Source organism: Ciona intestinalis, unplaced genomic scaffold (assembly GCF_000224145.3).
Source record: "Ciona intestinalis unplaced genomic scaffold, KH HT000129.2, whole genome shotgun sequence".
Classification (NCBI taxonomy): Eukaryota; Metazoa; Chordata; class Ascidiacea; order Phlebobranchia; family Cionidae; genus Ciona; species Ciona intestinalis.
The window spans coordinates 66,895-94,063 of NW_004190451.2; the positions used below are offsets into that span (position 1 = coordinate 66,895).

General features: G+C 34.3%; 6 protein-coding genes across 8 annotated transcripts in view; 3 read left to right on the forward strand and 3 right to left on the reverse strand.

Annotated features, from left to right (window-relative positions):
- Window positions 1–1,182: 1,182 nt before the first annotated feature.
- On the reverse strand, window positions 1,183–8,080 carry LOC100184073 (sugar phosphate exchanger 3-like). The gene is made up of 12 exons (XM_002119340.5): window positions 7,945–8,080; window positions 7,506–7,620; window positions 6,969–7,061; window positions 6,470–6,501; window positions 6,147–6,198; window positions 5,595–5,837; window positions 5,041–5,176; window positions 4,352–4,500; window positions 3,744–3,885; window positions 3,041–3,142; window positions 2,280–2,545; window positions 1,183–1,742 (listed from the first exon to the last, which is right to left on the reverse strand). The coding sequence occupies exons 1-12, from the start codon at window positions 7,989–7,991 to the stop codon at window positions 1,656–1,658; spliced, it is 1,464 nt and encodes a 487-aa protein (XP_002119376.3). The 5' UTR covers window positions 7,992–8,080; the 3' UTR covers window positions 1,183–1,655.
- A 271-nt stretch (window positions 8,081–8,351) lies between these two features.
- On the forward strand, window positions 8,352–10,235 carry hsp70 (heat shock protein 70). The gene is given in 1 exon segment (NM_001033834.1): window positions 8,352–10,235. A coding segment is annotated over 1 exon segment (1,884 nt).
- A 169-nt stretch (window positions 10,236–10,404) lies between these two features.
- LOC100186454 (WD repeat-containing protein 36-like) lies at window positions 10,405–13,355 on the reverse strand. Its single transcript, XM_002119294.4, has one exon. It carries the CDS (start codon window positions 13,329–13,331, stop codon window positions 10,584–10,586), a length of 2,748 nt encoding a protein of 915 aa, XP_002119330.2. The 5' UTR covers window positions 13,332–13,355; the 3' UTR covers window positions 10,405–10,583.
- Window positions 13,356–14,797: 1,442 nt separating this feature from the next.
- On the reverse strand, window positions 14,798–17,451 carry dnal1 (leucine-rich repeat dynein light chain). Of its 3 annotated transcripts, none has more exons than XM_026838936.1 (9): window positions 17,360–17,451; window positions 16,871–16,946; window positions 16,647–16,685; window positions 16,429–16,538; window positions 16,203–16,258; window positions 15,940–15,995; window positions 15,648–15,737; window positions 15,231–15,321; window positions 14,809–15,116 (listed from the first exon to the last, which is right to left on the reverse strand). In XM_026838936.1, the coding sequence occupies exons 2-9, from the start codon at window positions 16,871–16,873 to the stop codon at window positions 14,989–14,991; spliced, it is 573 nt and encodes a 190-aa protein (XP_026694737.1). In that variant the 5' UTR covers window positions 16,874–16,946; window positions 17,360–17,451; the 3' UTR covers window positions 14,809–14,988.
- LOC100183278 (tubulin-folding cofactor B) lies at window positions 17,380–20,466 on the forward strand. Its single transcript, XM_002119181.5, has 5 exons — window positions 17,380–17,675; window positions 17,854–17,997; window positions 18,503–18,596; window positions 18,997–19,188; window positions 19,582–20,466. Exons 1-5 carry the CDS (start codon window positions 17,559–17,561, stop codon window positions 19,773–19,775), a joined length of 741 nt encoding a protein of 246 aa, XP_002119217.1. The 5' UTR covers window positions 17,380–17,558; the 3' UTR covers window positions 19,776–20,466.
- Window positions 20,467–20,473: 7 nt separating this feature from the next.
- Window positions 20,474–27,169, forward strand: part of LOC100176235 (exostosin-2-like) — a 10,489-nt gene continuing 3,793 nt past the window's right edge. The window contains exons 1-10 of the mRNA XM_002119248.5: window positions 20,474–20,736; window positions 21,277–21,444; window positions 21,849–22,202; window positions 22,533–22,662; window positions 23,111–23,353; window positions 23,978–24,161; window positions 24,626–24,827; window positions 25,267–25,363; window positions 25,827–25,993; window positions 26,799–26,984. Coding sequence (XP_002119284.3) covers window positions 20,489–20,736; window positions 21,277–21,444; window positions 21,849–22,202; window positions 22,533–22,662; window positions 23,111–23,353; window positions 23,978–24,161; window positions 24,626–24,827; window positions 25,267–25,363; window positions 25,827–25,993; window positions 26,799–26,984 — 1,979 coding nt within the window. The 5' untranslated portion in view covers window positions 20,474–20,488. The remainder of the gene's footprint in view (window positions 20,737–21,276; window positions 21,445–21,848; window positions 22,203–22,532; window positions 22,663–23,110; window positions 23,354–23,977; window positions 24,162–24,625; window positions 24,828–25,266; window positions 25,364–25,826; window positions 25,994–26,798; window positions 26,985–27,169) is intronic.

A 27,169-nucleotide genomic window follows, 5' to 3' on the forward strand; every position in this document is an offset into this window, starting at 1 on the left:
TGCCAGCTTACGAGTTACCAAGTATATGTTACTTTGTAGGTTATTATTTTTTGGAGAGTTTTTTTTGTATGGCTAATAATTTTGACAACCCATTAGTGACCACTGGGTTAGAGCAATTGCCGTTAAGTGTCTTGCCCAAGGACACATACGCCCACAATGATAGCAGCGAGAAGCCTTGAATCCACTACCTCTAGCTGAAAATATATAAACACTGACCGTGTTCCTGCGCGGAGTTGGCTACGTCCCACTGCCAAGCTCTGCGTCTTCGACCCCAAAACCCTTGTGGGTCTCTGGAGGCTTCGCACCAACCAACAACAAGGCGAAAATTGCAAGAGCGACGTTTAGTGCTTGTTCATCTTAAACGAAGGTAAAGTTAAACCTTTTAAATGCATGGCTGGATTTGTAGGACTAGAGCTTTACTAACTATGAGTTTGTAACCGTCGCCGTGACACAGTCGTTATAGACGCTGCTTAAAACCAAGAATCTGAACGATTCGGTTATATATGACTTTGTTAACAGCTCGTAGGTGGGCACGAGGTGTATAGAACAGAACACCCGTGTTAAATCATCAGTCGTTACGAGGATAAATAAGTTAATTCAAATTTAAGTAATACAGTCTTAAAATGTATAGGGACTGTATATTCAAGTGGAGAAGATGGGACAGTTCATTCTATTTTCTTGTCCCATTCGGTCGTAAACAAAGAACATACAAAGAATTATAAAACCGTATCCTCACGACTCCAATAGACCGTTGTTAATTGTTTAAAACACGATCAGGATATATGTATTAAAGGTGTCCCGTCTTCCGCCACCCTACTTTATGACGTTGATAGTAATTCGTAAGTTAACAAGAGGTGTATGAAACAGATCACCCGTGTTATAACAGCTATCATCCTAGGATAAATAAGTTAATTCAAATCTAAGTAACGGAGTAATGTAAAGCAACTACAACAAGCATTTTGGTGAAAATAATTGTCGAGCTGAAAATTCTAAAACTCCAATGTATATAGGCTATGTACTAAAATAGAACTACAGCAAAACTATCAAGGTTCGCGCTTCTAGGAATAATAAGACGATAAAGCTTTAACGAGTAGGCCTATATCCTGTTCTGAACTTTTTTCTTTCGCTGCACAGCAGGCTACCCTGTCACACACGCTAGCACGTTGGCATAAGCCCCGCACGTTTTTTATTGGATGTTTTATTCTTTATCACCATTTTTTCGCGATTGAATCCAAATAGCGTAACTAACCAGACAGCGATGTGGTAGAATTAATATTGGCATCGTGTAGTAAATGAATCTTCATTACTATAAAATTTTAAAACTACAAAAGTTAAAAAAAAATATTCGGTTGGGGTAAAATTGTTCATGTTTACATTTTCTTTTATCGTCCCATTTGATAGAAAACAAAGAATCCTTACGTGAATAATATAACCATATCCTCACGACTTCATAAATAGCCTTGTTGTTTAAAAAATATTAGGAAATACGGAATATTGTCTGCTAACGGTGGTATCCATTTTACCCCACAGTATTATAGTTTTACAGAACTTGTAAAACAAGAATTAAAAAGAAGAGAATAAGTAAAAACATAATGGAAGTAAAACAACATAAGGAACATTGCACATTAAATTTAAAACTTCATGAAGAAACTAATTCAACTTGATGTCAATCTTGTCTTTAACCATAATGTTTTCACATCATTTGCAATCATAGGAATCAAACAAATTAATGCAAGAATTATCTGAAATAGAATTGAATGAATGTAACTCATTTATCCTCTCGGAATGGGGCAACCACAGTCGTTGTAACACAGGTGTTCTGTTTCATACAACTTGTGTCTGCTGCCAAGTAACCACATTTTAAGGGATTTTTTTGATATAACGCTTATAATTTGGACAACCCATAGGGGACCACATATTAAACAGATACTGAAAAAAAAAACTAGAATGTATACAATACCCCGCATATATATATATAGGGTTTCACAATTTTGATAATGTGTTCTTTTAGCAAGACACGAATAATCATTTTAAACAGTCAGCTACATACTTGCAACCAAGCACAAGGTTTATGAAATAATGTTACAACTCCAAAACTTGCCTTGCCACACAATGTTAAGGGAACATGCGAAGCAAAAAATTTAAAAATATGGATAGAGATGCTCAAATGTGATAAAGGTACCACCAAAGTTTTAAAAATACAAAACAGCTCCTAAATTTTGATTTTTCGTTGGTATGTCCTTTTAATTATCTAGCTAACGAAACAAAAACATACTCACCATTATAATAAATGAATAAAACACCCAATCCCAACCCAAATTTGTTTGTATCACAGCAACAAGATATTGTCCAACTGCCGCAAAAATAGAGCTGGTGCCATCTAATATCCCAGTAACAGTTGCAAGTGCGTCAACATTCTGACCAACTGCAGGCTGCTTTCCAAGTTCCGCAGTAACAGCTGAGCTTATAATATTAGAAGCACCACCAACAAATATTCCAATTAATGACATCAAAACACTGTTGATTGCCACATTATTTGGGGAGCCTAAAAAAATTAAAACGGTGTGTATGAAAATAGAGTACTGTAGGGTAAGATGGGACACCTTTAGCACATAATATCCAAATATCCAGATCTTTAAACAAAAAATATGTTTTTAAATAACAACGCTCCATGGGAGTTGTGAGTGCGCGGCTTTAAAATTCTTTAATTTTTTTTGTTTACTATTACTACCAAATAGGATAAAAAGTAGAATGAAAAGGTGTCCCATCCTCCCCAACCTATTATAATGACATATATAAAGAAACATCAATTTTTAACACTTTTCAGCTTCTTTTCATTCAATATTTTTTTTACATTTGTCATCTCTAAATTCAATTTTATAAAAACGGAAGAAAAGTTGTAGGAAACGCAAATGTTAAAAATCATAGTCATGTTTGAAACTGTGACAGATTCCCCCCTAAATGTTTAAGCAAAAATTTCAGTTTAAAATTAACCATGCATTTAATAAGTATATAGTTTACTTTTGCATGCATAACTTACGTTCATACCCCCACACAGTAAATGGAGCAACCAGCAACATTCCCACCAAAACAGGAGCTCGATTCTCAAATCTATCAGTTATTACTCCAAACACAATTCCACCTGAAAACAAACAAACCCATGATATTGCATTGATTTGTTGAACGGAAGATGTTTATTGCAAATTCAAGGTGAACATTGCAGTTAAATGCAACTTACTTTATCCTAGCAAAGAGAAAAAACAACGGTCCTTACTCGCTATAACACGAACGTTCTGTTTCATACACCTTGTGCTAGCTTACGAGTTACCACGTATGTTACTTTGTGGGTGATTATTTTTTCTGTATGGCTAAGAGTTTCTTTTTTAGTGGCCACTGGGTTGGAGAAATTGGTGTTAAATGTCTTGCTCAAGGACACATACACACACAACAATAGCAGCGGAGAGCCTTGAACCCACGTGCCACAGCGCTGGACAAGTTAAGTTAAGATAGGCAAGTAAAACAGTACGTGTATATATATCACATATCCTAAAACTAAATTTTTTTTACAAAGAGTTTATTCTTAATCTTGGATAATTTATCTCTTGCCTACATTTTTTTATTTTAAAGGGAAATTTTTTTTCCAACAATGCATGGAACAACATGATAAAAACTGTTTGACGAAAAATGCCAATAGTTGAAAATTAAAAAAAGTCTGGGGTAAAACATTATAGTTCTAGGCTTACCTATTATACCACCCACATCATACCATGTAGACACATCATCTGCCTTGCTGTCATCCCATTTAAAGTTGTTTGTAAGATAGTAAGGGAGCCAGAAGAAAAATGCGTAGTTGACAAGCTTGAGGCAGCCATAAGCAAGCGAATACTGAAACAAAAACAAAAATTTAATTATTATTTGTGACTATTATATATCATATGACTATTAGTTATGTTTTTGAATATTGTACAAAATTTGGGTAATTTTGTTAAAATGCAGATATACTTATAGTCATCAAACATAGGGTTCCTCATTAATGTAGTGAATAGATTATTCTTTGGCTCGGATTGTTTGTTATAGACACCTAACAGCAAGGTTAAAGCTTAAGATTTTATCTGGGGTAAAAATACATAACGTCACCTCTCTTTTAATACAACTTGTCTCCCTGGGTCCCCTTCAAAACATTTCAATAAAACAGACAAAATTGATATAATACACCTTTGCTGCTATTGCCTCTTTTTCACTTTTAAAAGTCTGACATCTATGCTTACTTGGCAAAAATCTTGAAAAATTGATAAAAAAGATATATTTTAAACTCTTCAAATTTTAAGAAGAAACTGTTGAAAAAGCTTACTGGTATAACACCGGGCAGAAGTATTGCACGAAAGAAACCAATTGGTTTTGTTTCATTCTCATTTTTATCACCGTCTTCCTCATTAACAGATGGATTACTCCCCACTACAAGTGGTTCGTCATCTGAAATAATCTCTCGAATCGATGCCACTATAATTTAAAAGGTTGGTAATTAATTTAATATGTTAATACAATAAGATATTATAGAAATTTGTATTTATTTATGATTACACACAAAAGCTCCTATTAGCAAATGAATTATTCTTAAGATAAAAAATAAATTTGTATAATTACACAACCAGCCAATCAACGACATCACGCAAAAAAAAGGTATTTTACAATTTAAAAAAAACGAAGGAATGCATCAATGGTAACTAACACACGCTATGTAACTTAAATTGGAAACAAACTAAAACACACCCTGATCAAAACAAATATGTTTGATTTGAAAGTAAAATTTCCAGCAGCTATGTGGAAAAATAAAATAGTTTTGTCTGGCATGTGACAATCCAAGGTAATTGTTAAAATACCATAAACCTGTATAGGCTTTGTCACAGTGGAGTATATTATAAACAAAAAATTAAAAAAAAATATATGCACATAATTTTTATTCTTTTTGAGCACAAAGGCTTTTGACTAGATTTGTACCATTGCCCCATTAAATAAATAAACTAAAACTATATTACTAACCAGTTTCATCTGGTTTGATTTCGGGTTCAACTTTATTTGGGTCACTCAAGCCAATTTCAGTTGGAGAGCTGACAAGTCCAAAGAAAACAATAAACCCTGTACAGAATAATGGGACAGATGTGACCAAAAAGGCTTGCTGGAAAAATAAAAGAAAAGAGTTGAGTTTTGGTTGAAATTAATGTGTCCTATTAAAAACTAAGTTACGAATATAACAATGACGAGGTCTTTGTTTTAGAATATTTAGTCATTTAACAATATTCTAAACTTTCTCAATCAAGGTGTAAAATAGGGTGTTTCAAAAAAAAAAGGAAAGTTTTAATAAAAAATATATTGCGCCCCAAGCCGCATTGAAAATTCCACACTTATTATTTTATGGTTGCGCCACTTCTGCAATTCTTAGGAGTACTAAAAGTATAATCAATGCTACAAATAATTTTACCGCTTAGGAATGAAAAAATAACGCATGGGTAAAAATATTTACGAGTGAACAATAATTGCTAGCGGCTTTGTAGTCTACTTCTTTTAACTTCTATTATCACAACACACATATTCACCTCATAACCATAATCTATAACTTGAGAAGCAAGCAGAGTTCCGATTATATTGCCAACGGAAGCACAAGAACTCCATAAACCAAATATTAAACCACGGGACGATTTACCGAACCAGTTTCCCATCACAGCCACGACACTAGGCCATCCACAGGACTGAGCTAATCCATTTAGACCCCATATAACAATGTAAAACGCTTTGTTGTAAAAATGCACCCACTGGGTCAAAGTTCCGAATGTAAAAACCTAAAAATTAAAGCAGACTAGTTAATTCTTATTTGTTGACTATATTCACTCTTACAAATATGCAAAATAATTTTTAATGATTGTTTTATTGAGAAGTGGAGAACTTTTAGGGTCATGGCAAATTCAGATTTTTTTTAATTCGTTAGCACACCAATTTTTAGAACCGTATACAACACTTGTCAAATTTTTTTGATTTATTATTGTTACACTAGTAATATTTTTACAGCACAACAGTTTAAAAGGAATACAGGTAATATAATATAATTTTTACAGCGCAATACACTAAAATGATGAATACAAGACACTCACCAGAATTCCTGACAACCACATGCCAACAGCTAACACTTTTCTCAACTCAAACCTAAACAGCGAAAACAGACAAGTGTAAGTCATTTTTTTAATAATAACAGAAGGAAATTTGTAAGAATGCAAATAATAAAAACTACTGTTTGGTTTAAAAATGTGACAATACACGTATAAAAAGTGATCAAGTTATTTGGTATTTTTTTATATTATATTGGTAAGGTCCTTCAAAAACCTAGGATTTAGGCCAGATTCAGCCCACTACACTACTTGGCCCACATGTTGGTATATGCAACATCACCTTTTTATATAAAGTTAAAATACGATACCTGTCGCCAATTATTCCACTGAAGTACAAGCCCTGTAGATAACAAACAGTAAGTAAGCAAACCAAACTACCCTATATATTTAATAAATTGTTGTGCTTCTTTTTAGTAGCTAGGTCAAAAATAGGAAGGAAATTCTTTAAAAGAATTAAAACACTCTGCTTAACCTCTTTGATTTTTTTTATATCATATGAGTTTGAAGTCCTTTTTACGTTTAAGACCCCTACTTATTTTTTCAACTGGGCCGTTGTGTATATATTAATAGTAGGTTGGGGTAAGATGGTTCTTGTTTCTGTTTTCTTTCATCCTCCAATTTAATAATGAACGAAAAATATTTACATAATTAAACAACTACGTTAGCAAAAAATCAGTGTTAATTGTGAAAAACTTGATTAACAAAGTATGAGATACTACATACTAACAGTATCCAACTTACAAAACAGTACTGTATATTATGTTTATTCAAAACAACTGCTTCTGTTTTAAGTACTGCATAGCTTACCACAGCGTAACAGAACATGAAGACAGTATCAAGCAACCCTAAAAATGGTTTGGCATCGTCATAACTTTCGAACAAATTATGTGATGACCATGTCTGCATAAAATGCATTATTTTTGTGAATAAATCAGCAACCCAAAATTAAAAGACAATTAAAAAAAAATTAAACAGACTGCAGAAACATAGATTAAATATTTCTGCAAAGGTGGGCTCTAAAGACACGCCAGGCAGCCAGGTTTTAGTCCAGAATTGCCCATCATCCAAACACAAGCCTTGTGGATATGACGCCACCATTGCCATCCATGGTGAATGCATTTAACTTATTGATATTCTTATGTTATACACCTTGTGTCTGCTTGTATGTAACTTTGTGGGGGATTTGTTTTTCAATGTACTGTTTACAATTTAGACAACTATTAAGAAGGGACCAATGAGTTAAGGCACCTATATATACCGTCACATGTCGGAAACCCAAAAGCTTATACAGTAATAATTAATAAATATATACCAACTAAATAGGTGTAAATTGGTAATATGCACCTTGTTTGGCGATGGACACGGCCATGTTAAGTTGCATGGTGTGGGTGTCCATTCTTTTGATATATCATCTTTAACATTGCTAAAGGTTTTTCTTGTAGCATGAAACCAGACATAACTGAAATAATAAATTAGCTGAAGTGTTTTGGTTTTATTAAAATTAAAATATTTAACAAGAAAATTGTCATTACGCTGCATTTCAACACAACAGAAATCAAATTATAGATCCTATACCTATATGTATCAATGTAGGTTAAGAGGTGTACATATACATATTTTACATGTATAAAACCTATAAATAAATAAATAAATAAAGTAGTTTTGGCAAGAAAACTTCCGTATACCACATAGTTTGCAGTCGTTCGTCGTTTATGTTAATATGTATAAAAAGTACAATATATATGTTCTGCTGCAATTAGGCAGGATTGCCAATTTCACCTACCAAAAGAATGTGAGGATAAATACAGCGACATGATGACTTGTTAGCATTATGTTTGTATTGTATTATGTTTATCTACATGATGGTATCTAATGCTGCAGGAATATAACGCACAAACATTACAAAATAAACGGGAATCAGCTGATATTGATTGAATCGTCGGGAAACTTCGCGAAGCTTCGCGCAATTTCGTGTTCTGAAAATAGGTGGCGCGCGTCAACGCTTCTCGAATATGCGCGAAGGTTCTCCATTTATCCTCGTGCGTATATAATGAGACAGCTCACAGCAGACGGCATTCTATCTAGAAAAACGAAGCGAAACTTAAAGAAAGAAAACTTCTTAAAGAAGATATAATATTATTGTAAAGTTTATTGTTACAATACTATATAGATATTCAGAAGATTACAAGAATGTCAACAGCAGTAGGAATCGATCTGGGAACAACGTATTCATGCGTTGGCGTCTTCCGCCATGGCAAAGTCGAGATTATTGCCAACGACCAAGGTAATAGAACTACACCAAGCTATGTCGCATTCAACGAAACAGAAAGGTTGATCGGTGATGGGGCCAAAGACCAAGTTGCCAGAAATCCCGAAAATTCAATTTTTGACGCAAAGAGATTGATTGGAAGAAATTACAACGATCCAGCTGTACAGAAGGATAAAGAACACTGGCCTTTCAAGGTAGTAAATAAGAATGGAAAACCATTTCTTCAAGCGGAATATCAAGGCGACGTGAAGACGTTTTCACCCGAGGAAATCAGTGCAATGGTTCTTACTAAGATGAAGGACACTGCGGAAGCATACCTCGGTGAAAATGTAAAGGACGCGGTTATAACAGTACCTGCTTACTTCAACGACTCACAACGACAAGCAACAAAAGACGCTGGCATCATCGCAGGACTGAACGTACTCAGAGTGATAAACGAACCCACAGCAGCGGCATTGGCGTACGGACTCGATAAGAACTTGGCTGGCGAGAAAAAGGTTTTAATTTTCGATCTTGGCGGCGGAACCTTCGATGTCTCTGTGCTCACCATCGACGAAGGATCAATTTTTGAAGTTCTTTCAACTGCTGGGGACACCCATCTTGGCGGAGAGGACTTCGATAACCGAATGGTGAAGCATTTCACTGAAGAGTTCAAGCGAAAACACAAAAAGGACATCTCAAAGAGTAACAGGGCAATTAGAAGATTACGGACGGCCTGTGAGCGAGCTAAGCGCGTCCTCTCAACCTCGACAGAAGCTGCTGTCGAGTTGGATTCTCTATACGAAGGAATTGATTTCTACAGTAAAATCTCAAGAGCAAGATTCGAAGAACTGTGCTCCGATCTCTTCCGTTCCTGTCTTGACCCTGTCGAAAAAGCTCTAAGAGATGCTAAGCTAGATAAAACGAAGATCGACGAAGTTGTTCTTGTCGGAGGATCAACCAGGATCCCGAGGGTGCAAAAGTTACTCAGTGATTTCTTTAACGGAAAAAATCTTAACAAATCAATCAACCCCGACGAAGCAGTTGCCTACGGTGCTGCGGTGCAGGCGGCAGTGCTTACAGGCAACTCCGGCGTGAAAGATGTGTTGTTGGTCGACGTTGCACCTCTATCGTTGGGAATTGAGACAGCCGGCGAGATGATGACAAAGCTGGTGGAACGAAACACAAGAATCCCACACAATACTTCACAGGTGTTCACCACGTACGCTGATAATCAACCTGCCGTCACAATTCAAGTTTACGAAGGCGAACGAGCACAGACGAAACATAACAATCTGCTCGGAACATTTAACCTCACTGGAATAGCACCAGCACCAAGAGGTGTGCCAAAGATCAAAGTTTCGTTTGACATCGACGCAAATGGAATCTTGCAAGTCTCCGCCAAAGACGAAAGCACGGGAAAGGCGAACCAGATCACGATCAACAAAGGCCGCTTGTCGAAGGCAGATATAGAAACTATGCTGGCTGATGCTGAGAAATACAAAGAAGAAGACAATAAACAGATGGAAAGACACAAGGCCAAAAACGAACTGGAGTCCTACATGTACGGCTGCAAAAATGCTGCCGAAGAGGCCGGTGAAAAATTGTCTTCTGCGGATAAAGATCAAGTCACACAAATTTGTGACGACACGCAGAAATGGCTGGATGGAAATTCTCTTGCAGAAAAGGAAGAGTTTGAAGAGCGCCTAAATGAACTAAAAAAGGTTTGCTCGCCCTTAATGAGCAAGATTCACGCATCGGCTGGAGGGCATCAGCAGAATGGCCAAGGAAAACCCGACGGCCCAGTGATCGACGAAATGGACTAGATGGCTTAATCTCTTTTTTCTATTCTACTCAACTTTTGTTTGTATGTATTCACACATTTAACTCAGATCCAACCGTTCACTATTTTTTCTATTCTACTTGACTTTGTTTGTATATATATATATATAAAATTTCTGTCTTACTATTGAAACTTCTTTATCATGCAATATGTTTCCTGTAGTGTTCGTGTATTTTCAAATACATTATTTACCACAAACATTTAATGCTTTTGAATAGCCATGACAAGATGAAAAACTTAGGAAGAAAGGCACCAAGATATTTGTATGACTAAAACAAAACAGTTGTTATGTAAAAGTACATAAAATATTTAATGAAAGACAGGATTAGATTTAAATTCCAGCAGATTTTATAAAATTTGTTACACACATCGCTTGGTTTAATAAGTATGAAATTTCTTTTCGGTCTTCTTCTTGCCTCTTAAGGATTCGTTCTAGTTTAGACTCTACCCCAGGTATTGAGGCAAGTGTGTCGGCATGAATTTTTAAAAACAGTCCGAAATAGGCTTGGATTGCCTCAAAATCGCGTCGAGAAATAAAAATTTCTTCAACGAAATCTAAAAAGATCTCAAGTAAAGCATTTGAACCACCACAAAAGGGGTCTAATGAGCGTAACGCAGTGTCTATGGCGGATGGACCTTGTTTTTTTAAGTATTCCAAAGCTGAGCTGTAATTTTCAATTGAACTGCAATTGTTTAAAATGGCTGCAAATTCTGAAAAGTTCTCAATAGATTTTAGTGATGTGATCTTCGAAGAATCGGTGTCTTTTACATCCGGATCAGTAATAAAGCTTGGGACGAGTGCAGAAGCTGTTGGGAGAAAGAATGGAGCAGATTTAGGGACTTTTGGGGCTTCTTTCGGCTTGTTTCTTTGCTTTATAACATCAAGTTGAAGAAGATTTGCCCATCGTGACTGAGGGAGACAAGCAAGAGTGATTAGATTACTTTCAAGTTGTTCACACTTTATGTCTTCATTTGCTTGCTTTTCTTCATCAGGAGTTTCCGCAACCTCTGAAACAGGGAGAGGAATTGTGAGGGGGAGATCCACCGCATCATCTGGCTCATAGTCCAATGGCAATGGCTGAAGTGAAATATGAGAATACAAATATCTATTTGACCAAATGTAAACACCAAGATCATCTACATGGGATGTTGCCAGCATGTCACAGTTGGGAGACAAATTTAAACTGGTGACTGCATTATCAACGGCAAAGCAGTCTATAAGAGTAGCAGATGGTAAATCCCACGTTCTTACTGTGCAATCACTGGATGCAGTGATCAGCCATCTTGCATCACTGCTCCAACATAGATCATTAATCACACCAGTATGGTGAGTAAAGTTTCGTACAACTTTTCTTGTATCAATATCAACCACTTTGACGGAAAAATCATTACATGCAACCGCTACCATTCCACTGTCTCTATGCAAGTTAATTTGCGAAGGAACACAATCCAACTCCAATTTATCCAGAATCGTGTTCTCCTTAAATCTCCAAAACTTAAAACATTTTTCGTTTCCAGCAGTCACAGTTATTTGGTTCAGAGCATCCACAGCTACCCCAACCACAGATGCAGAATGTGCTTTGTCACCAGCAGTTTTCCCTAAACTTTTATCAACATAAGTGCCACGATGAATACCAGATTGTATGTTGTACATATCAAGGTGACCGGTGCTATATCCAATCAGAGTAAAATTCCCACAAGCTGTAAGCGCTACGCTTGTAACATGGTGATTTTTAAACGACACCAACTTCTTTTCACCTTTTCCAGCAGTTTTAAACCTGTCATGAAGGAACTTATGAGACCCCATGCGACTGCACTTGACGTTCCAACTTGTGGCAAGTGGGTGCCGGTAGTGAACAGCTACAAGTCCATCCCATTGACTTTCTCTTGCCCGTTCAACACAAAACTCAACTACAGGAGGCAGTTTCTTGTCATCAATTCGAATACCCTTCTTCTTTGCTTGTGCTCGATTCATTGAAGCTTGGCCGAAGTTTTTATCTTTACTGCTATGTACACATGAAAATAATCGAATTGTTGAGTCATAACCTGATGAAATAACAGATGTCTCATCGTGAAAACGAACTTTGACTGGGGGACCATAATGGCCCGATCTCTCCCTCAACAAACGCCCCATACCATCCTCTGTATCAAAGGCCCAGATTTTAATAGTATTATCCGCAGCATTTGTCACCATTAAAGGCTGTGATGGAATGAACGTCAAACCAGCAACACTAGCAGCATGAGCATTAGACATTAACCCTTTCAGGATCTTTTCCTCCAAATCCCACAAGCAAATATGACCCGATACTGTCCCAGTAGCCATAGTGCTTGAACCATCAGTCAAAAAGCTTATGCAAGTAACTGGTCCATAGTCTTGCATAAACTTCATTAAAACATCTCCGGTTTTTAAGTTAAGTAACAAGATATCACCTGTTTCTGTTCCCACCCCTATAATATCCACTGCAGAACTTTGCTCAAGGCATGTGATACGAGAGTCTTTCCAAGGTCCAAACTCATACAGCATTTTATTCCTTGAAACATTCCACAACTGCAACAATCCTTGCTTACTACCAAACAGAACTTTGTTCACATAAGTACTTGGATGAACCAAGGTAGTTATTTCAAACACGGATGATGAAAATTCTATGTTAAGATATTGTTCACCAGTTTGTACATGCCATATCTTGACACAATTTGACTTATCAACTGAAATGAGGTGCTTGCCTAAAGGATGTATCAAATGTACATCACTTGTGTGGCCTTCAAGTGTATATTTGATCTGAGTATTGTATTCAAATACTCTCACTACATTCTGACATCCAGTGTAAACAAGGAATGAATCAACAGCAATACATTCAATATCTTGTGGGTGACTGTTGCTAACGTAACATATTCCCAATTTTGAGCAGTTGTAGGTGTGGAAAACTTTCCCAACAGGTACAATCACATAGAAGTCATTCAATCTTCTGTGTAGTCGTATAACATGTCGAATATGAGAAGAATGTAATCCTAAGGCTTTAAAACCCTCGAATATTTTGGATTGATTTCCCATATTACATTTGAAAAACACCTGAAACATAGAATTGTTTTATCATAATCTAGATGACCAACGCGAAAGCATAAAAATAGAAAAAATGGGGTAGTATAAGGAACAATCTATTATGACGCTACAGATTTGCCAATACGTTACGAGCTACAGAGGAGGATTCTTTACTAGCACCTACATTTTTTGCTGCCCAACATATTTTCATAAATTTACTACAGTTTAAAACAGTAGCAAGTTTAACACGTAGTGCCGTAGATGTTTACTGTAATTGCATTGCCATGTGCGATTTTGGTACACAGTAAATCGGATGATCGGAAGGTCGACTAGGTAAAAGCTTGTTGTTTTGGGTTTAAAAAGGAAACTAAAAGGGAAAGGAATGTATTTCTGGGTAATTAGGTATCTATGGTAATATCAAATTTAATATATTTCTAAAAAGCGTTAATCGTTAGTCATAATTGGTCGACTTGAGTGTCAAACGGAAATACACAGGGGATTATAAACTTGAATTTTACTTATGGCGCAAATATACCACACCAAAAACAAAAGTTGGATAAAAGAGCTGAAATAGAAAATGGATTATTGAAGTATATTAAGTCAAAGATAGCATATTGTCATGATCGTGGTTATTATTTTGCAATAAGTCTTATACCTTACTTTAATAAAATGGTTTATAATTTCTTTTCTAAAGGTATAGGGTGAAATAATTGAGCTTTTTGAACAGTACATAAGGTGATGCAGAACATAAACATTTCACAAAGTGAGTTTATAGATGACTACTCTAATACAGTATATCTCAATAGTTGCTAAACCCCAAATTGCATTTGGCTAGTAACCAAACCTTTGTTTAAATGTTTCAAACCCTACATTTTTTAGTTTTTTTTAAAAAAACTTATTAACTCCCATCTTGTTTAATTCATGTAATGATGAGTTTGAACTTGAATTTTTTTGTCTATTTTTATATCTCAATTTTTATTATCTTGCTCTTAAACCTATTACTGGATCAGTGGATCATAATTTTGTGGTCATTTTCTATGCCACAATTAACAACCTTCTCGTTTCCGTGTCTAGTAATGACTACGGGGGTATAACAGAAGCTGTTTGAATCTTTTTGAATACATTTCTTTTCATCAGGGCTATTCTCTCATTAAAATATTATTATAACCCATTTAATTATTATAACCCGTGCTTTTACTCTTTGAACACTACTTTAATGTTAATTTACTTTCAAAATTAAATTATGCTTTAGTGACTAGTCTATAATTGGTAAGTATAGATGGATTTTACAGGAAAATCTTCACTTTTAACCATAACATTTAAACCAGTGTTCAGTTTTGGTGATTTTGAAGTGATCTTTATTACCTAGTTTAAATCTTAAATGACTTAGATGTGCCAATGTTAAACTTCAATATGCCATCCTTTGGTTTCAAGTTAACTTGGAAAGGACTGTGTTATGTTAATTAAACATTGTTTAATTTTTGTTTTAGACTCTAGAACCCAAGTGTTAAGCTGGTGCATTTATTAAAAAGTAATAACAAAAGTTACAGAATAATGGATAATCCAATACAGTGGTTCAGAAAACAAAACATTAAAATCAACAAAAACACTCATCAGATTAAAAATAACCAACAGAAAATGCGGTTTAATAAATAAACCTTGAAATTATTTCGTCAAATATTTCTTATATATTGACTTAATCTTCCTCTTCTTCATCGTTCTTGATAATTGGGGTCCCATCTAGTTTTTTTAAGGCTTTGAGTGACTTTGTTACTCTGTCTTGCCAGTCTCCCTCTGCCGAATGTTTTTCTTCTAAAGGATTGCCTATAATATTAAAATGCAACTGAATTAATGTGATTGCAAATTGAGACAACATTGACTTCTAGATTACATATAAAATTGTACACCACATGGCAATATGAAAGGTTAATAATTTACCAACAAATACAAGTTCCATGAGCACTGGTAGCTCCTGTAGTTTGTTGAATTCGCCCCAATCTTTTACTTGGTTGTTGCTCATAAGAAGTACCTGTTGAAATGACGCATATAACTTCATATGGCGTAAATGTTTATTTAAAGTAGGACAGATGATATGCAATACTAAAAAATTGCTGCATGACATTAGGACACTAACTTAAGGGTGCTTCTAAAATGCACACTGCTCGTTTTGCCTATACTGAACACACTGCCTCGACTGACAGAGGTACCGCTAACTGAGGTAACTAACTAAACTAACTAAAAAATTTGTAGAAGCAATATCTATTCACATTAGGTATGTAACTGCCTATCTTAACAGTATTTCACAGTTTGTTGATATGTCAAAACATACACTCAATGCTTTTAATTAATACAAACCTTGAGTTTCTTTAAAACATGAATTCCTTTTAACTTCTCAATAGAATTGTAGGAGATCCATAATTCTTCTAGTGAATCACCTACTGCTTCCTATATCAAATAATACTAAGTTTAATGAAACTGAAATAACTAATGAGGTTTTTAAAATAAAAAAAAATCAGCCACACCATATATTAAAATCAAAGTGCAAACTCTGTATCTAAGTTGCAATATTCAGTGGATGCATATTTACAAGCACAATAGTCAGAATAATGCATTTTAGACATTCACGCTAAAATTAGGTTTAACTTACCAAACCATTTAAGTTCTTAATGTTGTTTCTTCCAAGTGATAAAATTTTGAGGTTTTCTGTGTAAAATAATACAATACTTGTGAAGTTGTGATCATTGTCAAACATGTATCAGAAATGAAAATATCAAATCATGCTTGTATGGGAAATGCAATTTCAAACGGGTACGGAATATTTATATATCATAGTAAACATTGCATATGTAAGTTACATGTGCAATGTGTAATGTAACTAGTCCTTTAGTAATATAATTTAGTAATTCTTACTTAGTCCATTCAGGTTGGCAATCTTTTCGATACAGTTTGTTGAGAGTGAAAGTTTTCTGCCAAAATTTAAAAAAAATATGAATGTAAAATACTAACAGATATAAACTATTTTTTGCATTATTATATGTATGAACAAACAACAGTAGTTTTTTGAAATTTTATGTTGATTCTAAGCAGTGGACAAACAGTCCGGTCGGTCAGTATAAGACTAAAAATAATTACATACTCGCAAACTGTTAAAGTAGATAATGAAGCATCCATCTTTTCTATTGGAGGTAACATCTGATATAACTTCACTTCTTTGGCTTCAGCCGCTTTTTCAGAATTTTTTTCTTCCTGAAAGTAGCATTAAGTTGATGATAAGAAAATTTTCTGTGGCTCTTAGTAGTTCTGTCAAAACATATATACTTAAAAGAAAAACATGAATGTGGACATAGTACATACCCATTTTGATAAAGCTTCTTTGATGCTGGTTCCCTTTGACTGTAAAAAGAAATTAAAGCCTAAGGTCAGTACCGTTTATTGAAAGTAAAACATGAATGGGTTAGTTAATTTAATTCTTTTGTTGCTATATGGGCCACTGCTTTGCAAAACTTAAACGACGAGTTTGTTGAAAATGAAATAATATAACGGGTTAAAGATAGTGGAAAACTGTTGCTTAGACCTACCATGTTCGATTATTTGCGTCCAAATGTTAAAAATTGGTAAAATTCTGTCTAATCGGTGAAATTGAGTCTTTTAAATCTAAAAAAATAAACTTCAGAGAAAACCGCCGGCTTTCACGTTGTTATGGAAACATTCGGTGCTGTTAAATCCAATGACGGGAACTACACGTAGTAAAAAAATGTTTGACAAATTAAACTCGCTTCTCGGCTTATGCAAATAATAACTACATATATACATATTAAATGCAGTTAAGATTGATTTATTGGTTATTAGCCATAAAACTTTGTTTTGGTACGAGAAATAAAGTTGTGCATGAAGTAACAACTAGCATTTTTCCAGAATCGTGTTTAACTTTAAGTAGCACCTTCAAGTTTCTGAAAACGTTGTCTATCGTACAAAAGCTGTGGTAATGTAGGCTTAACCCTTAAAATAATGGTATAAAAAGCTATTGAGCGACATTTCTCCCAAGAAATCACTGGCCGTTTGCTTACGTTAGGGGCGCCACAAAACCAAAACCGCTGCTTTCGTTCTTCAGTTCAATCAGTGAGCTTTCGTCTTGTTTCGAACCGGAAGTGCGCAGTAGTATTGATAGATCCCATTTACCAGTTATGTGTCTTCAGATAACACGGTAGTTTTATGCGTAGTGTTATATATTATCCAGATATTTTAACTTAAGCATTGAACGTACCTATGAACATGCCGGATATCCATACACCAAGTATTGTCCGTGTTACAGTTAGTAATTCACTGACGTCTTTCGTCAGCGAACGAAGATTTGACCGCGGTTTACCTATCCCTGAAATAAAGGTTAGTAAGTTTAACAATTTATTTGATTAAATACCTTAAACCAACTCTTAAGATATGTAAGCTTAATATTACTGCATATAGTGTAACTGTGTAGTTGGTTGTCCTTAACAGTAGTGAAGATTTATTACTGTATTGCCTATATATAGTTATTTATATTTTAAATGGTTGTATTTTCTAGGGCAAGTTAGAGTTAATGACAGGATGTATGTCTCAATCCATGCAACTTGAGGTTTACTCCAAGGAAGATAAACTGTTGTTTAAAATCGGTGACACAGAAGAATTGTTGGGATCATTCGCGATAGATGATGGAATGAGAATCCATGTAAACAGATGAGCCTAATTTATTTCATATTTTTGTGTGATACCAGGAGAGTCATTAGTCTACTGGTTGAATTATCGAATATATATATATATATATCATATGTATTACTAAACTGCTTTATGTTAATATATTGACCATGCAAAGATACATGTGAATTAAGAAAAGTTAAACTTGACGAAACCAAATTAATAGGATTTTCTCATATTTATATCTATATATATAGGCTATGGATACTCTTCTCTTTTTCATATCCAGTGTATAGTTACAATTGAACAATTTGTCATAAATGAAAACCAATAGTATATATGGAATATTTAAATATTATTTCTTGGCGACCACAAAAAGTATAACACCAGTGTCGTATTTCATGAGTTATATTTATATTAGATTAAATCCTTATCTGATTTTTAATAAAGAGTTTGGTAGTTCCTAGTTCATAATGTTTAGGTATCTTATGCTAATTTTGTCCAATTCCAAGATTCCAACTAACTTGTTACAATCACAGGTTATTGATACAAATCCACAACAAACTGACTTCACTGATGTTTCCCAGTGTGAGAAATACAACATGCCTGATGAAAATTACAACTCGAAGAGAGGTAAATCTTGATTTAAAACCTTCTTGAAAGTAATCAGCCTACTAGAAAGATAGCTAATATAAATGCTATATATATATTATCTTTAATTTAAATGTAATTATGAACATAGGCATAATGTTGGGGGTGCCCAGGGTGACACTTCTTTCCTAACTTTTGAAACAGGAGTGACACCATATGTTTAGGAAACCAAGTTTTCTACTCCACTATTAAGTGTCTTTACAAACAAGCAGAGCGTAATTAATTCAACTCTTTAATTAATGAGGTTCCTAAGTCATACAACAATAAGTGTAACTGCATTTTCGCTGTGTTAACCCGGATTTTGTGCAAAATTTAAAAATCATTACTTCTATAACGTAAGTATAAACATTTTGCAAAATAAACATTCAAACAAATTCTTCAGACACAGTTCGATCTTTCTTGAAGAACAACAAAAAGGGAAGATTTGATCCGAAGAACATGGAGCAGAGCAAGTTGATGAAGGAGAAGTTGTTGCAAGAGGAAGAGGAAGCAATGCAGAAGATCCACGTTGGAGACCGATGTGAGGTATCAACACCTGGTCAACTTGTAAGGAGGGGGTGTGTCAAATTTATTGGTAAGGTTAAAAGATTTTAACACAAAAATTTAACATATGGTGATAACAAAATATGAATTTTGTTTTTCTGTGCCTTTATAACAGTTTGTGTTCTGGCAGTTCTGCTAGTGACCATTTATTTATATAGCTTGTATTTTAAAACATTTGGTGAGTGATTCTTATTTTACAATTAGTAAGTAGGCCTACATTTTAGTTTTAATAAACATACAACGTGAGCTTGTTGTATCATATGACTAAAAAAAAACAGATAAGTTGGTGATAATATATAGGCTATCTATTTAAATACCCATCACAATATTTTAACATTTTTCTAAATATTTCTGTTAAAATAATTGAAAAAATAATATTTTTGGTTTAAATTTAATTAAGCCTTACACAATATTTACCATCTAGGGTACACAGAGTTCAAACCAAACCTTTGGGTTGGGGTGGCATACGATGAACCCCATGGTAAAAATGATGGTTCTGTTGAGGGGAAACGTTACTTCACATGCGAACCCAAATATGGGGCGTTTGTCCGACCCAAAGTCGTACAAGTTGGAGATTTTCCTGAACTTGATATTTTTGATGGTGATGATGAAATGTGAAAAGCATTATTTTCGACGATACACTTAAAGTGAAAATGCTGCAAAATATCAAAACGTATCTAATTTTTATCGAAAAGAAGGTTAAATTTAGGGGGGGAAATAGTTCCCTTTTGTAAACTATAGGCATGAAATAACCATGCTTCATTGAACCATAAATTTGTTTTTTTGCGTGTCATATAAAAAATTATTTAAAAATACAGCTCGAACCTTTTTGTAAATTCCTGAATGCACCCCTGTCTGTATTTACCAGTGTGGTCAATACATTACAAAATAAGTGTGTAAGTAAGTTAATATAAGTTAAAGTGTAATTACAACGGTCTCTTTAATGGTTATTGTATTTTTGTGATTTAAAGCTTTTCTCTAAACTGGTGCTTTTTATTATTGTATTTAACACTGTTTAAACAAGTGTTTTTCTTCATGTTATATAATTGTTTCTGTTATATGTATCATATTATCAACCTTTTTGTTTGTACTGTTCCATACTGTGTCACTTGCTTGGTTTCTTTCCAAATTCATTCTTTTAAATTGCACATATCTAAACATAATGGTAATAGTTTGTCTGGAAAAACAATAATATCCTGGTTTCCTCGATTTTTTTAGTACTTTTGTAAAGACTAAAAACTGATACAGTGCCATCTATTTCACATAGGTTTAATTTAATTAATTTGTAATTTTGTCTCTTATCCCTTTAGGTTGTGAGAAGAGTTAGGAAAATGTCTGTTAAGTTAAAGCCTGTTCATCATAAAGTAATTTTAGTTCTACTTCTTTTATCTGGTGTTGCCCTAATTTTTAAATTCAATTGGAACTATCAGTCAAAATCAAGGGAAGAATTTCGTATGGAAACACTGCACATCAACTCTGCTCATGATTTACCTGTCACACAAATTTCATTAGATGGTATCCAGCCCAGTGACAAAGCAGATCTGAATTGCAAAATGTACAATTGCTTTGATATTTACCGGTAAGTTTTATTTGTTTGTTTTAATAAATGTTAGTGATCACCAAAAAGGAATTGGAATCATGTGAATTTGTATAACGTTTCACTAGTATGTGTCCCTCTACATAAAAAATAAATGTTGTTCACATTCGCATTTGCGTTATTTAGAAAAGATATTGTTCACATGTCACAATGGAAAAATCTAGACTCTGGTAATGTTCATGAGAGAGCCCAAATCCTGTTATTGCTTCATTTCCAAACAAACAATTAAATAAATGAAAATCGTTGCAATAAAAGACATATGCAGCAAAAATAAACTTTTTAATGCTTTAGCTTAACTATCCTACACTTTATGTGTATCCTTACATACATGTAAATGTTTTTATAAACGGAACTTTGTTATCCGCAAAAAGTCTTTGAAACTGTTCACAAGAAAGCCAAAATTCCGACATTGCTTTGTTTTTAAACAAATATTTCAAAAGTTAAATAAAAATCATTGCTTCAAACAACACTTTAAAAATTTAAAGTTTACATTCTTTGCCTAAACTATTCTTCACTATCCAGATGTGGATCTGATGAAAATCATCCAAACAAGATGAAAGTCTTCCTTCATCCGTTATCTCAATACACAGATGAATCTGGTGCTTCAATTACTCCTTCATTATCCAAGGAATTTGTTGAAATGTATTACGCAATTGCACAAAGTGATTATTATACTGGAGATCCTGATAAGTGAGTACCAAGTTACTAATATTAATATATGATGCATTTAGTATAGTAGGGTGGGGGAAAAGGGAAAACGTTTATCACATAATATCCGAATATCCTGACCGTGTTTTAATCAATTAACAGCAGTTTAATATGGTACTCCTGAGGTTTTGTAATTCTCCGAATGTTCTTTGTTTAAAATGGGACAATAAAATAGAATAAAAAGATGTCACATCTTCTTTCATCGAACTATATATTAGTATTAGTTAAATATGATTGAAATAACGTTTTGTTTTACTGTTTAAAATTGGATAAATTATCATATCTTTATGTATGTATAAAAGTGTAACTCGTAATATATAGAAATATCGAATATATATAACTATAACTATAAATGATAAATAAAATATATATATTATTTTCCACAGTGCTTGCATATTCATTCCACCTGTTGATATGCTTAACCAAAACCGTTTAAACGTACAAAAAGTTGGACAATTACTGACCAAACTCCCGCATTGGACCCGTGGAACCAACAACCTTATATTTAACTTTTTACCCGGCAATTCCCCGGACTACAGCACAGCTATAGAGGTCCCACATAATAAAGCAATAATTGCTGGCGGTGGTTTTTCGCACTGGACGTATAGGTCAACATTTGATGTTAGTATCCCAGTATACAGCCCATTGGTGAAAGGTGTTAAACTGCAGCAGGAAACTGATGGTTTAATTAGAAAGTGGCTTCTAATATCTTCACAAACTAATATACATCCTGAGTTCAGGTAAATAGAAATAAAAAATTTCACAATTTACAATAGACACTGGTTCAGCTGGGGGGGTTCCTTGGGTTGCACACCCCTTTCCTTGAAAAAAAAAAAAAAATTCCAAACCTATTTATTTTTTTTTGCTGAGCCACTTTACCATATTGTTATATACATGTAGCTTAATATAGAACAGCAGTTTTACCGTTTATAAAAACTTTTTTTTGCCAGGCATTTAAAAAAACATAAGCCCTGTTCACATCTGTGGTTGCAATAGGAATGGATAGATTCCACCCCCAAATAAAATCAAGTTTTTCCGCTCCTTTTAAATATTAAACTTTTACATAACAGACAAGAATTAGAAACCCTTGCATCTTCAAGTTCGGACTTCCTCCTCCTCGATAAATGTAGGAATGTTCCAGAGGATGTTCCTCTTCAATTTACAAGATGCAAGAATGACGAACAAAAGAAATATCCGGAGGTAAAAAAATTTCTGGAAAAACTTTTTTTACAACATTGGGAAATATGTGTAAAGTTTTTTTTACTGGTTGTGTGTTTACCGATTTTGACTTTCTTTATAATTTGTAATAAATCATAAATTTCTAATGCAAACCCGTCAGTGCTGGAATGCAGCACACAGTTGGCCAATTATCACAGAGTAACATAAATCATTCTTTTATTACCAAAAATAGGAAAAGTTAAAACATCCAAAAAATATTCACCTACACTTACATATGAGTAACTTGTAAGAGGGCATTGGGTGAAACCGTGTATGTATATGTAACATCCATATTATAGTCACCGTTGATACCAAGCCATGGATAAATAAGTTACATTTATCTATTCATTCTTTTGTTTAAAACTGATCAAACATTGAAATTTAATATAATATAAAGTGCAATTTTCACATTATTTTTTCTATCTTTCAGATTTTACAAGAAGGAACATTTTGTCTCCTTCTTCCTACATCCCGTCTCGGACAGAGTGCTCTCATGGAGTCGATGCAAGCGGGATGTATTCCTGTCTTCGCTTGCGATACCTACATCCTCCCATTCTCTGAAGTCCTTGACTGGAGCAGAGCATCCGTTCTTATCAGGGAAGATTCTCTTCCGGACATCATGAACATTTTAAGGAGGATCCCGCATGAACAAGTTGTGCTGATGAAGAAACAGGTAGATAGATTTAAAATGAGCTATATATAGTACTGTGGGGTAAGATAGGACACTTTTAGCACATATAGTAGGGTGGGGAAGTGAGACAAATTTAGCACATAATATCCAAATATCCTGTTCGTGTTTTAAACAATTAACAACGGTCTATGAGAGTGGTGAGGATGCGGTTTTATAAATCTTGGAATGTTTTTTGTTTACTACTATGAGACGAGACCTTCCCCCATCCTACTATACAATTAAAAATCGGATAAAAAAGTAGGTAAATGCCTCTGTAATAAACCTCGTAAATTTAAATCTTATCTAGTGCTTAAGAGTAGAAAGACTGTTGTGTTATGAAGAAGTAAGCATCTGGTGCTTAGAAATTTTGTAACAGACAAAAAAATAAAGTTGAACCATCTTTGTGTAAGGAAATACACTCAAGTCAGGATCTGGTGCTACGAAATACATAACTGATAAAAAATCAATACATGCTTCCCATGTTTATTTAACACTGGTGTTTTGCCAAACAGTATTTTGTTCTTTTTATTTTTATTTGCGATATGTCAGGGTAAGCCTGCGTACACTGTCACCCCAAGTTTGGTGCCTATACACATACTTATCATTTCATGAACAAATTACATCCAGGTTGAATTCTTGTACACAAGTTACTTCACGAACATCCCAGCCATCACCATGACGACTCTACAAATCATAAACGACCGTGTTTTTCCTCACGTGGCGACTACTTACGAAAAATGGAATAATCCTCCATCATCAAACAGCGTTCAATCTCCACTATTCCTCCCACTAATATCACCCAAAGAAGACGGTAAGTTTTTTGGTTATATAATGATAAAAAAAACATCTACACAAAAGAAAAGTTGTAATGGTAAAAAACTGGTAAAAAAACATTTAAACATACGAAAAGTTGTAATAGTAAAAGATGTGTAATGGTAAAAAACGTATAAACGTACAAAAATTTGGACAATTACTGACGAAACTCCCACATTGGACCCGTAGAACCAACAACCTTATATTTAACTTTTTACCCAGAAATTCCCTGGACCACAGCACAGCCATAGAGGTTCCACATAATAAAGCCATAATTGCTGGGGGTGGTTTTTCGCACCGGACATATAGGCCAACATTTGATGCGCCATTTTTTGTTGACCATATATAAAAATAATTTACCCCATGGGACAAAACAGATAGAGGGACCTTACGAAACGTTACAAAATTTAAAATAAAGAATTATTTTTACTAAAAATAAATATTTTTACCATTTTTACACAGGGTTTACAGCCGTGATATTAGCTTACGATCGTGTGTTGAGTTTATTTCAACTGATAAAGTCCATTGACAAAGTTCCAAGTTTACGGATGATATTAGTTGTTTGGAACAACCAGCATAAGGCATTCCCTGCAAGAAACGAATGGCCCATTATTGAACATGAGTGGAAAGTCATTCAAACAAGCTCAAATGAATTAAGTAACAGGTTGGTGAACTTGTATCTGAAATTCTCAATTCGTGTGTGTCATTTTAAAATTTAAAAAAAATATGATCAGAAAAATGTACATAAAATTTAAAATACCAAATCGAATAATTAGAGGGTAGTGCTAAATTAAATATATGTTAGATTTCTATACAAGTTTAAGGCTCGTTGCTGCTACCCTTGTAGTTATGTCCTTGGGCAAGACTCTTGGTAGTAATTCTTGTATATCAGTGGTTCGTGTGGGACAGTACGTTTTTCAAATTGTCAGTCTTACAGAAAAAATTAATAAATAAGCACGCACAAAGTTACATATGTGGTACGAAACAGAACATTCTTATAGCGACTATCGCTGCCCTGCCACGTTAGGATAAATAAGTCAAATTCATTAAAAAATATTTTTTGGTAAAGTTTGTGGATTTGTTTACCAAAAATAACTTTCTAGGTTCTTCCCCTATAATGAGATAAAGACGGAGGGTGTTCTTGCGATCGATGATGACATCATAATGCTCACTACAGATGAAATCGAGTTTGGTTTCCAGGTTTGAATATTTTAATATATTGTGAGACCAAGGTTGCATAATATGTTTTAAAAACACAGTTTTGCACCATAAAACAGCTTTACCCTGCTGTTAGGTGTCCATACCACCAAGCAAGGGGCCAAAGTGTTTTGCATTTGCCACATTAATCAATGAGGTTCTCTATGTTGCCCACTATGAGTGTAACTGCATATTAACAGTCTCACCCCAGATTTTACCCCAAGTATGTATACAAACAAGCAGGCCCAAAGGTATATTGCATTTGGCACTTTAATCAATGGGGTTCCTTATTTTTTCCCACTTTTAGTGTAACTGCATATTAGCTATGTCACCCCATTACTAAAAATAAGAATCAAAAACTTAAAAAAGAAAAAAATTATATATATTTCTTAATTGTTTTTTTTTAATGAAAATTTAAACAAAAACATGGCCTGTAGTTATCGTTAATATATCATCACATTGATAGGTATGGAGAGAATTTAACGATCGAATCGTTGGTTTTCCACCAAGACTTCATATTTGGGGTGATGACGGGAAAATGAGATATGTTTCTGATTGGACGAATGATATTTCTATTGTGCTCACTGGTGCTGCGTTCTACCACAACTATTATAACTACCTCTATACTTACAAGTATGTATATGTTGTATAACTTACCCCAGACTTACAAGTATGTATATGTTCTATTTACTATTTAGTCGTGGGTTTGGTTAGTTTATTTTCATGTAAGCAAATGTAAACAGATTTTTTTTCAGTCATAGGCAACTCGCTTTTGTAAATGCAAGGGAGGCAGTGATAGTTTAACACACAAACAATCTTGTGAAATTAATTTTACCTCTGGTTGTTATGTTAACTGTTTAATGTAATGCAAAATAATTCAGGGGTTTAGAGCCTGTGCTCACCGTTAAAGTTAATGTTAATACAGTTTATTAACTTTTATATCTTCATGGTGGGGAATTTAAACCACACATTATCGTCTAATATTCACATAGTTTAATTGCTGTGTCTACTGCATTATACACTAGGGCACAGTGGTTAGGACACTTGACTTTAGAGGAAATGGGTTCTAGGCTGGTTGCTGCTATAATTGTGGTTGTATGTTTCCATGGGCAAGACACTTAATGACAGTTGCTTCAACCCAGTGGCCTTTTTTGGGTTGTTCAAATTGCCAGCCATACATAAAAAGAAAAAATTCTTAAAAATTCACCCACAAAGTTGCATATCTGGTAAAGTCATATAAGTTGGCATGTGTTTTATGAAACAGAAAACCTGTTTCATAACAACTGCTGTTACTCTGCCATGCAAGGATTAATAAGGTACATTCAAATTAAAATTCAATGTATTTGTAAGCATTCTAAGTAGTTTTTGCCAACCAATTGATGGCCAGCTTTTGTAATACATTGTAACCTGTAACAATTGAAATTATTTTCGTTTTTAGGATGCCAGGTGGTATAAAAGACTGGGTTGACAACCACATGAATTGTGAAGATATTGCCATGAATTTTCTCGTTAGTAACTATTCAGGAAAAGCACCCATTAAAGTTACTCCTCGTAAGAAATTCAAGTGTGCTGAATGCGCTACTGGGGGTAGCCTTTCACTCGATGAAACACACATGGTGGAAAGGTGGGGGAATGTTTTTTCTATGTGAAATTTAATTCTAGTGAACTTGTTTTTCTGATATTGATAGTTGTAAGTTTTTATGAACATTGCCTCCGTTTACTGTGAGGTATTACTGGTTTTAACATAAATAGACTAGTCTGGCTCAGGGGTTAGGCACGTAAACCAAGTGGTCATTAATAGATTTTAGC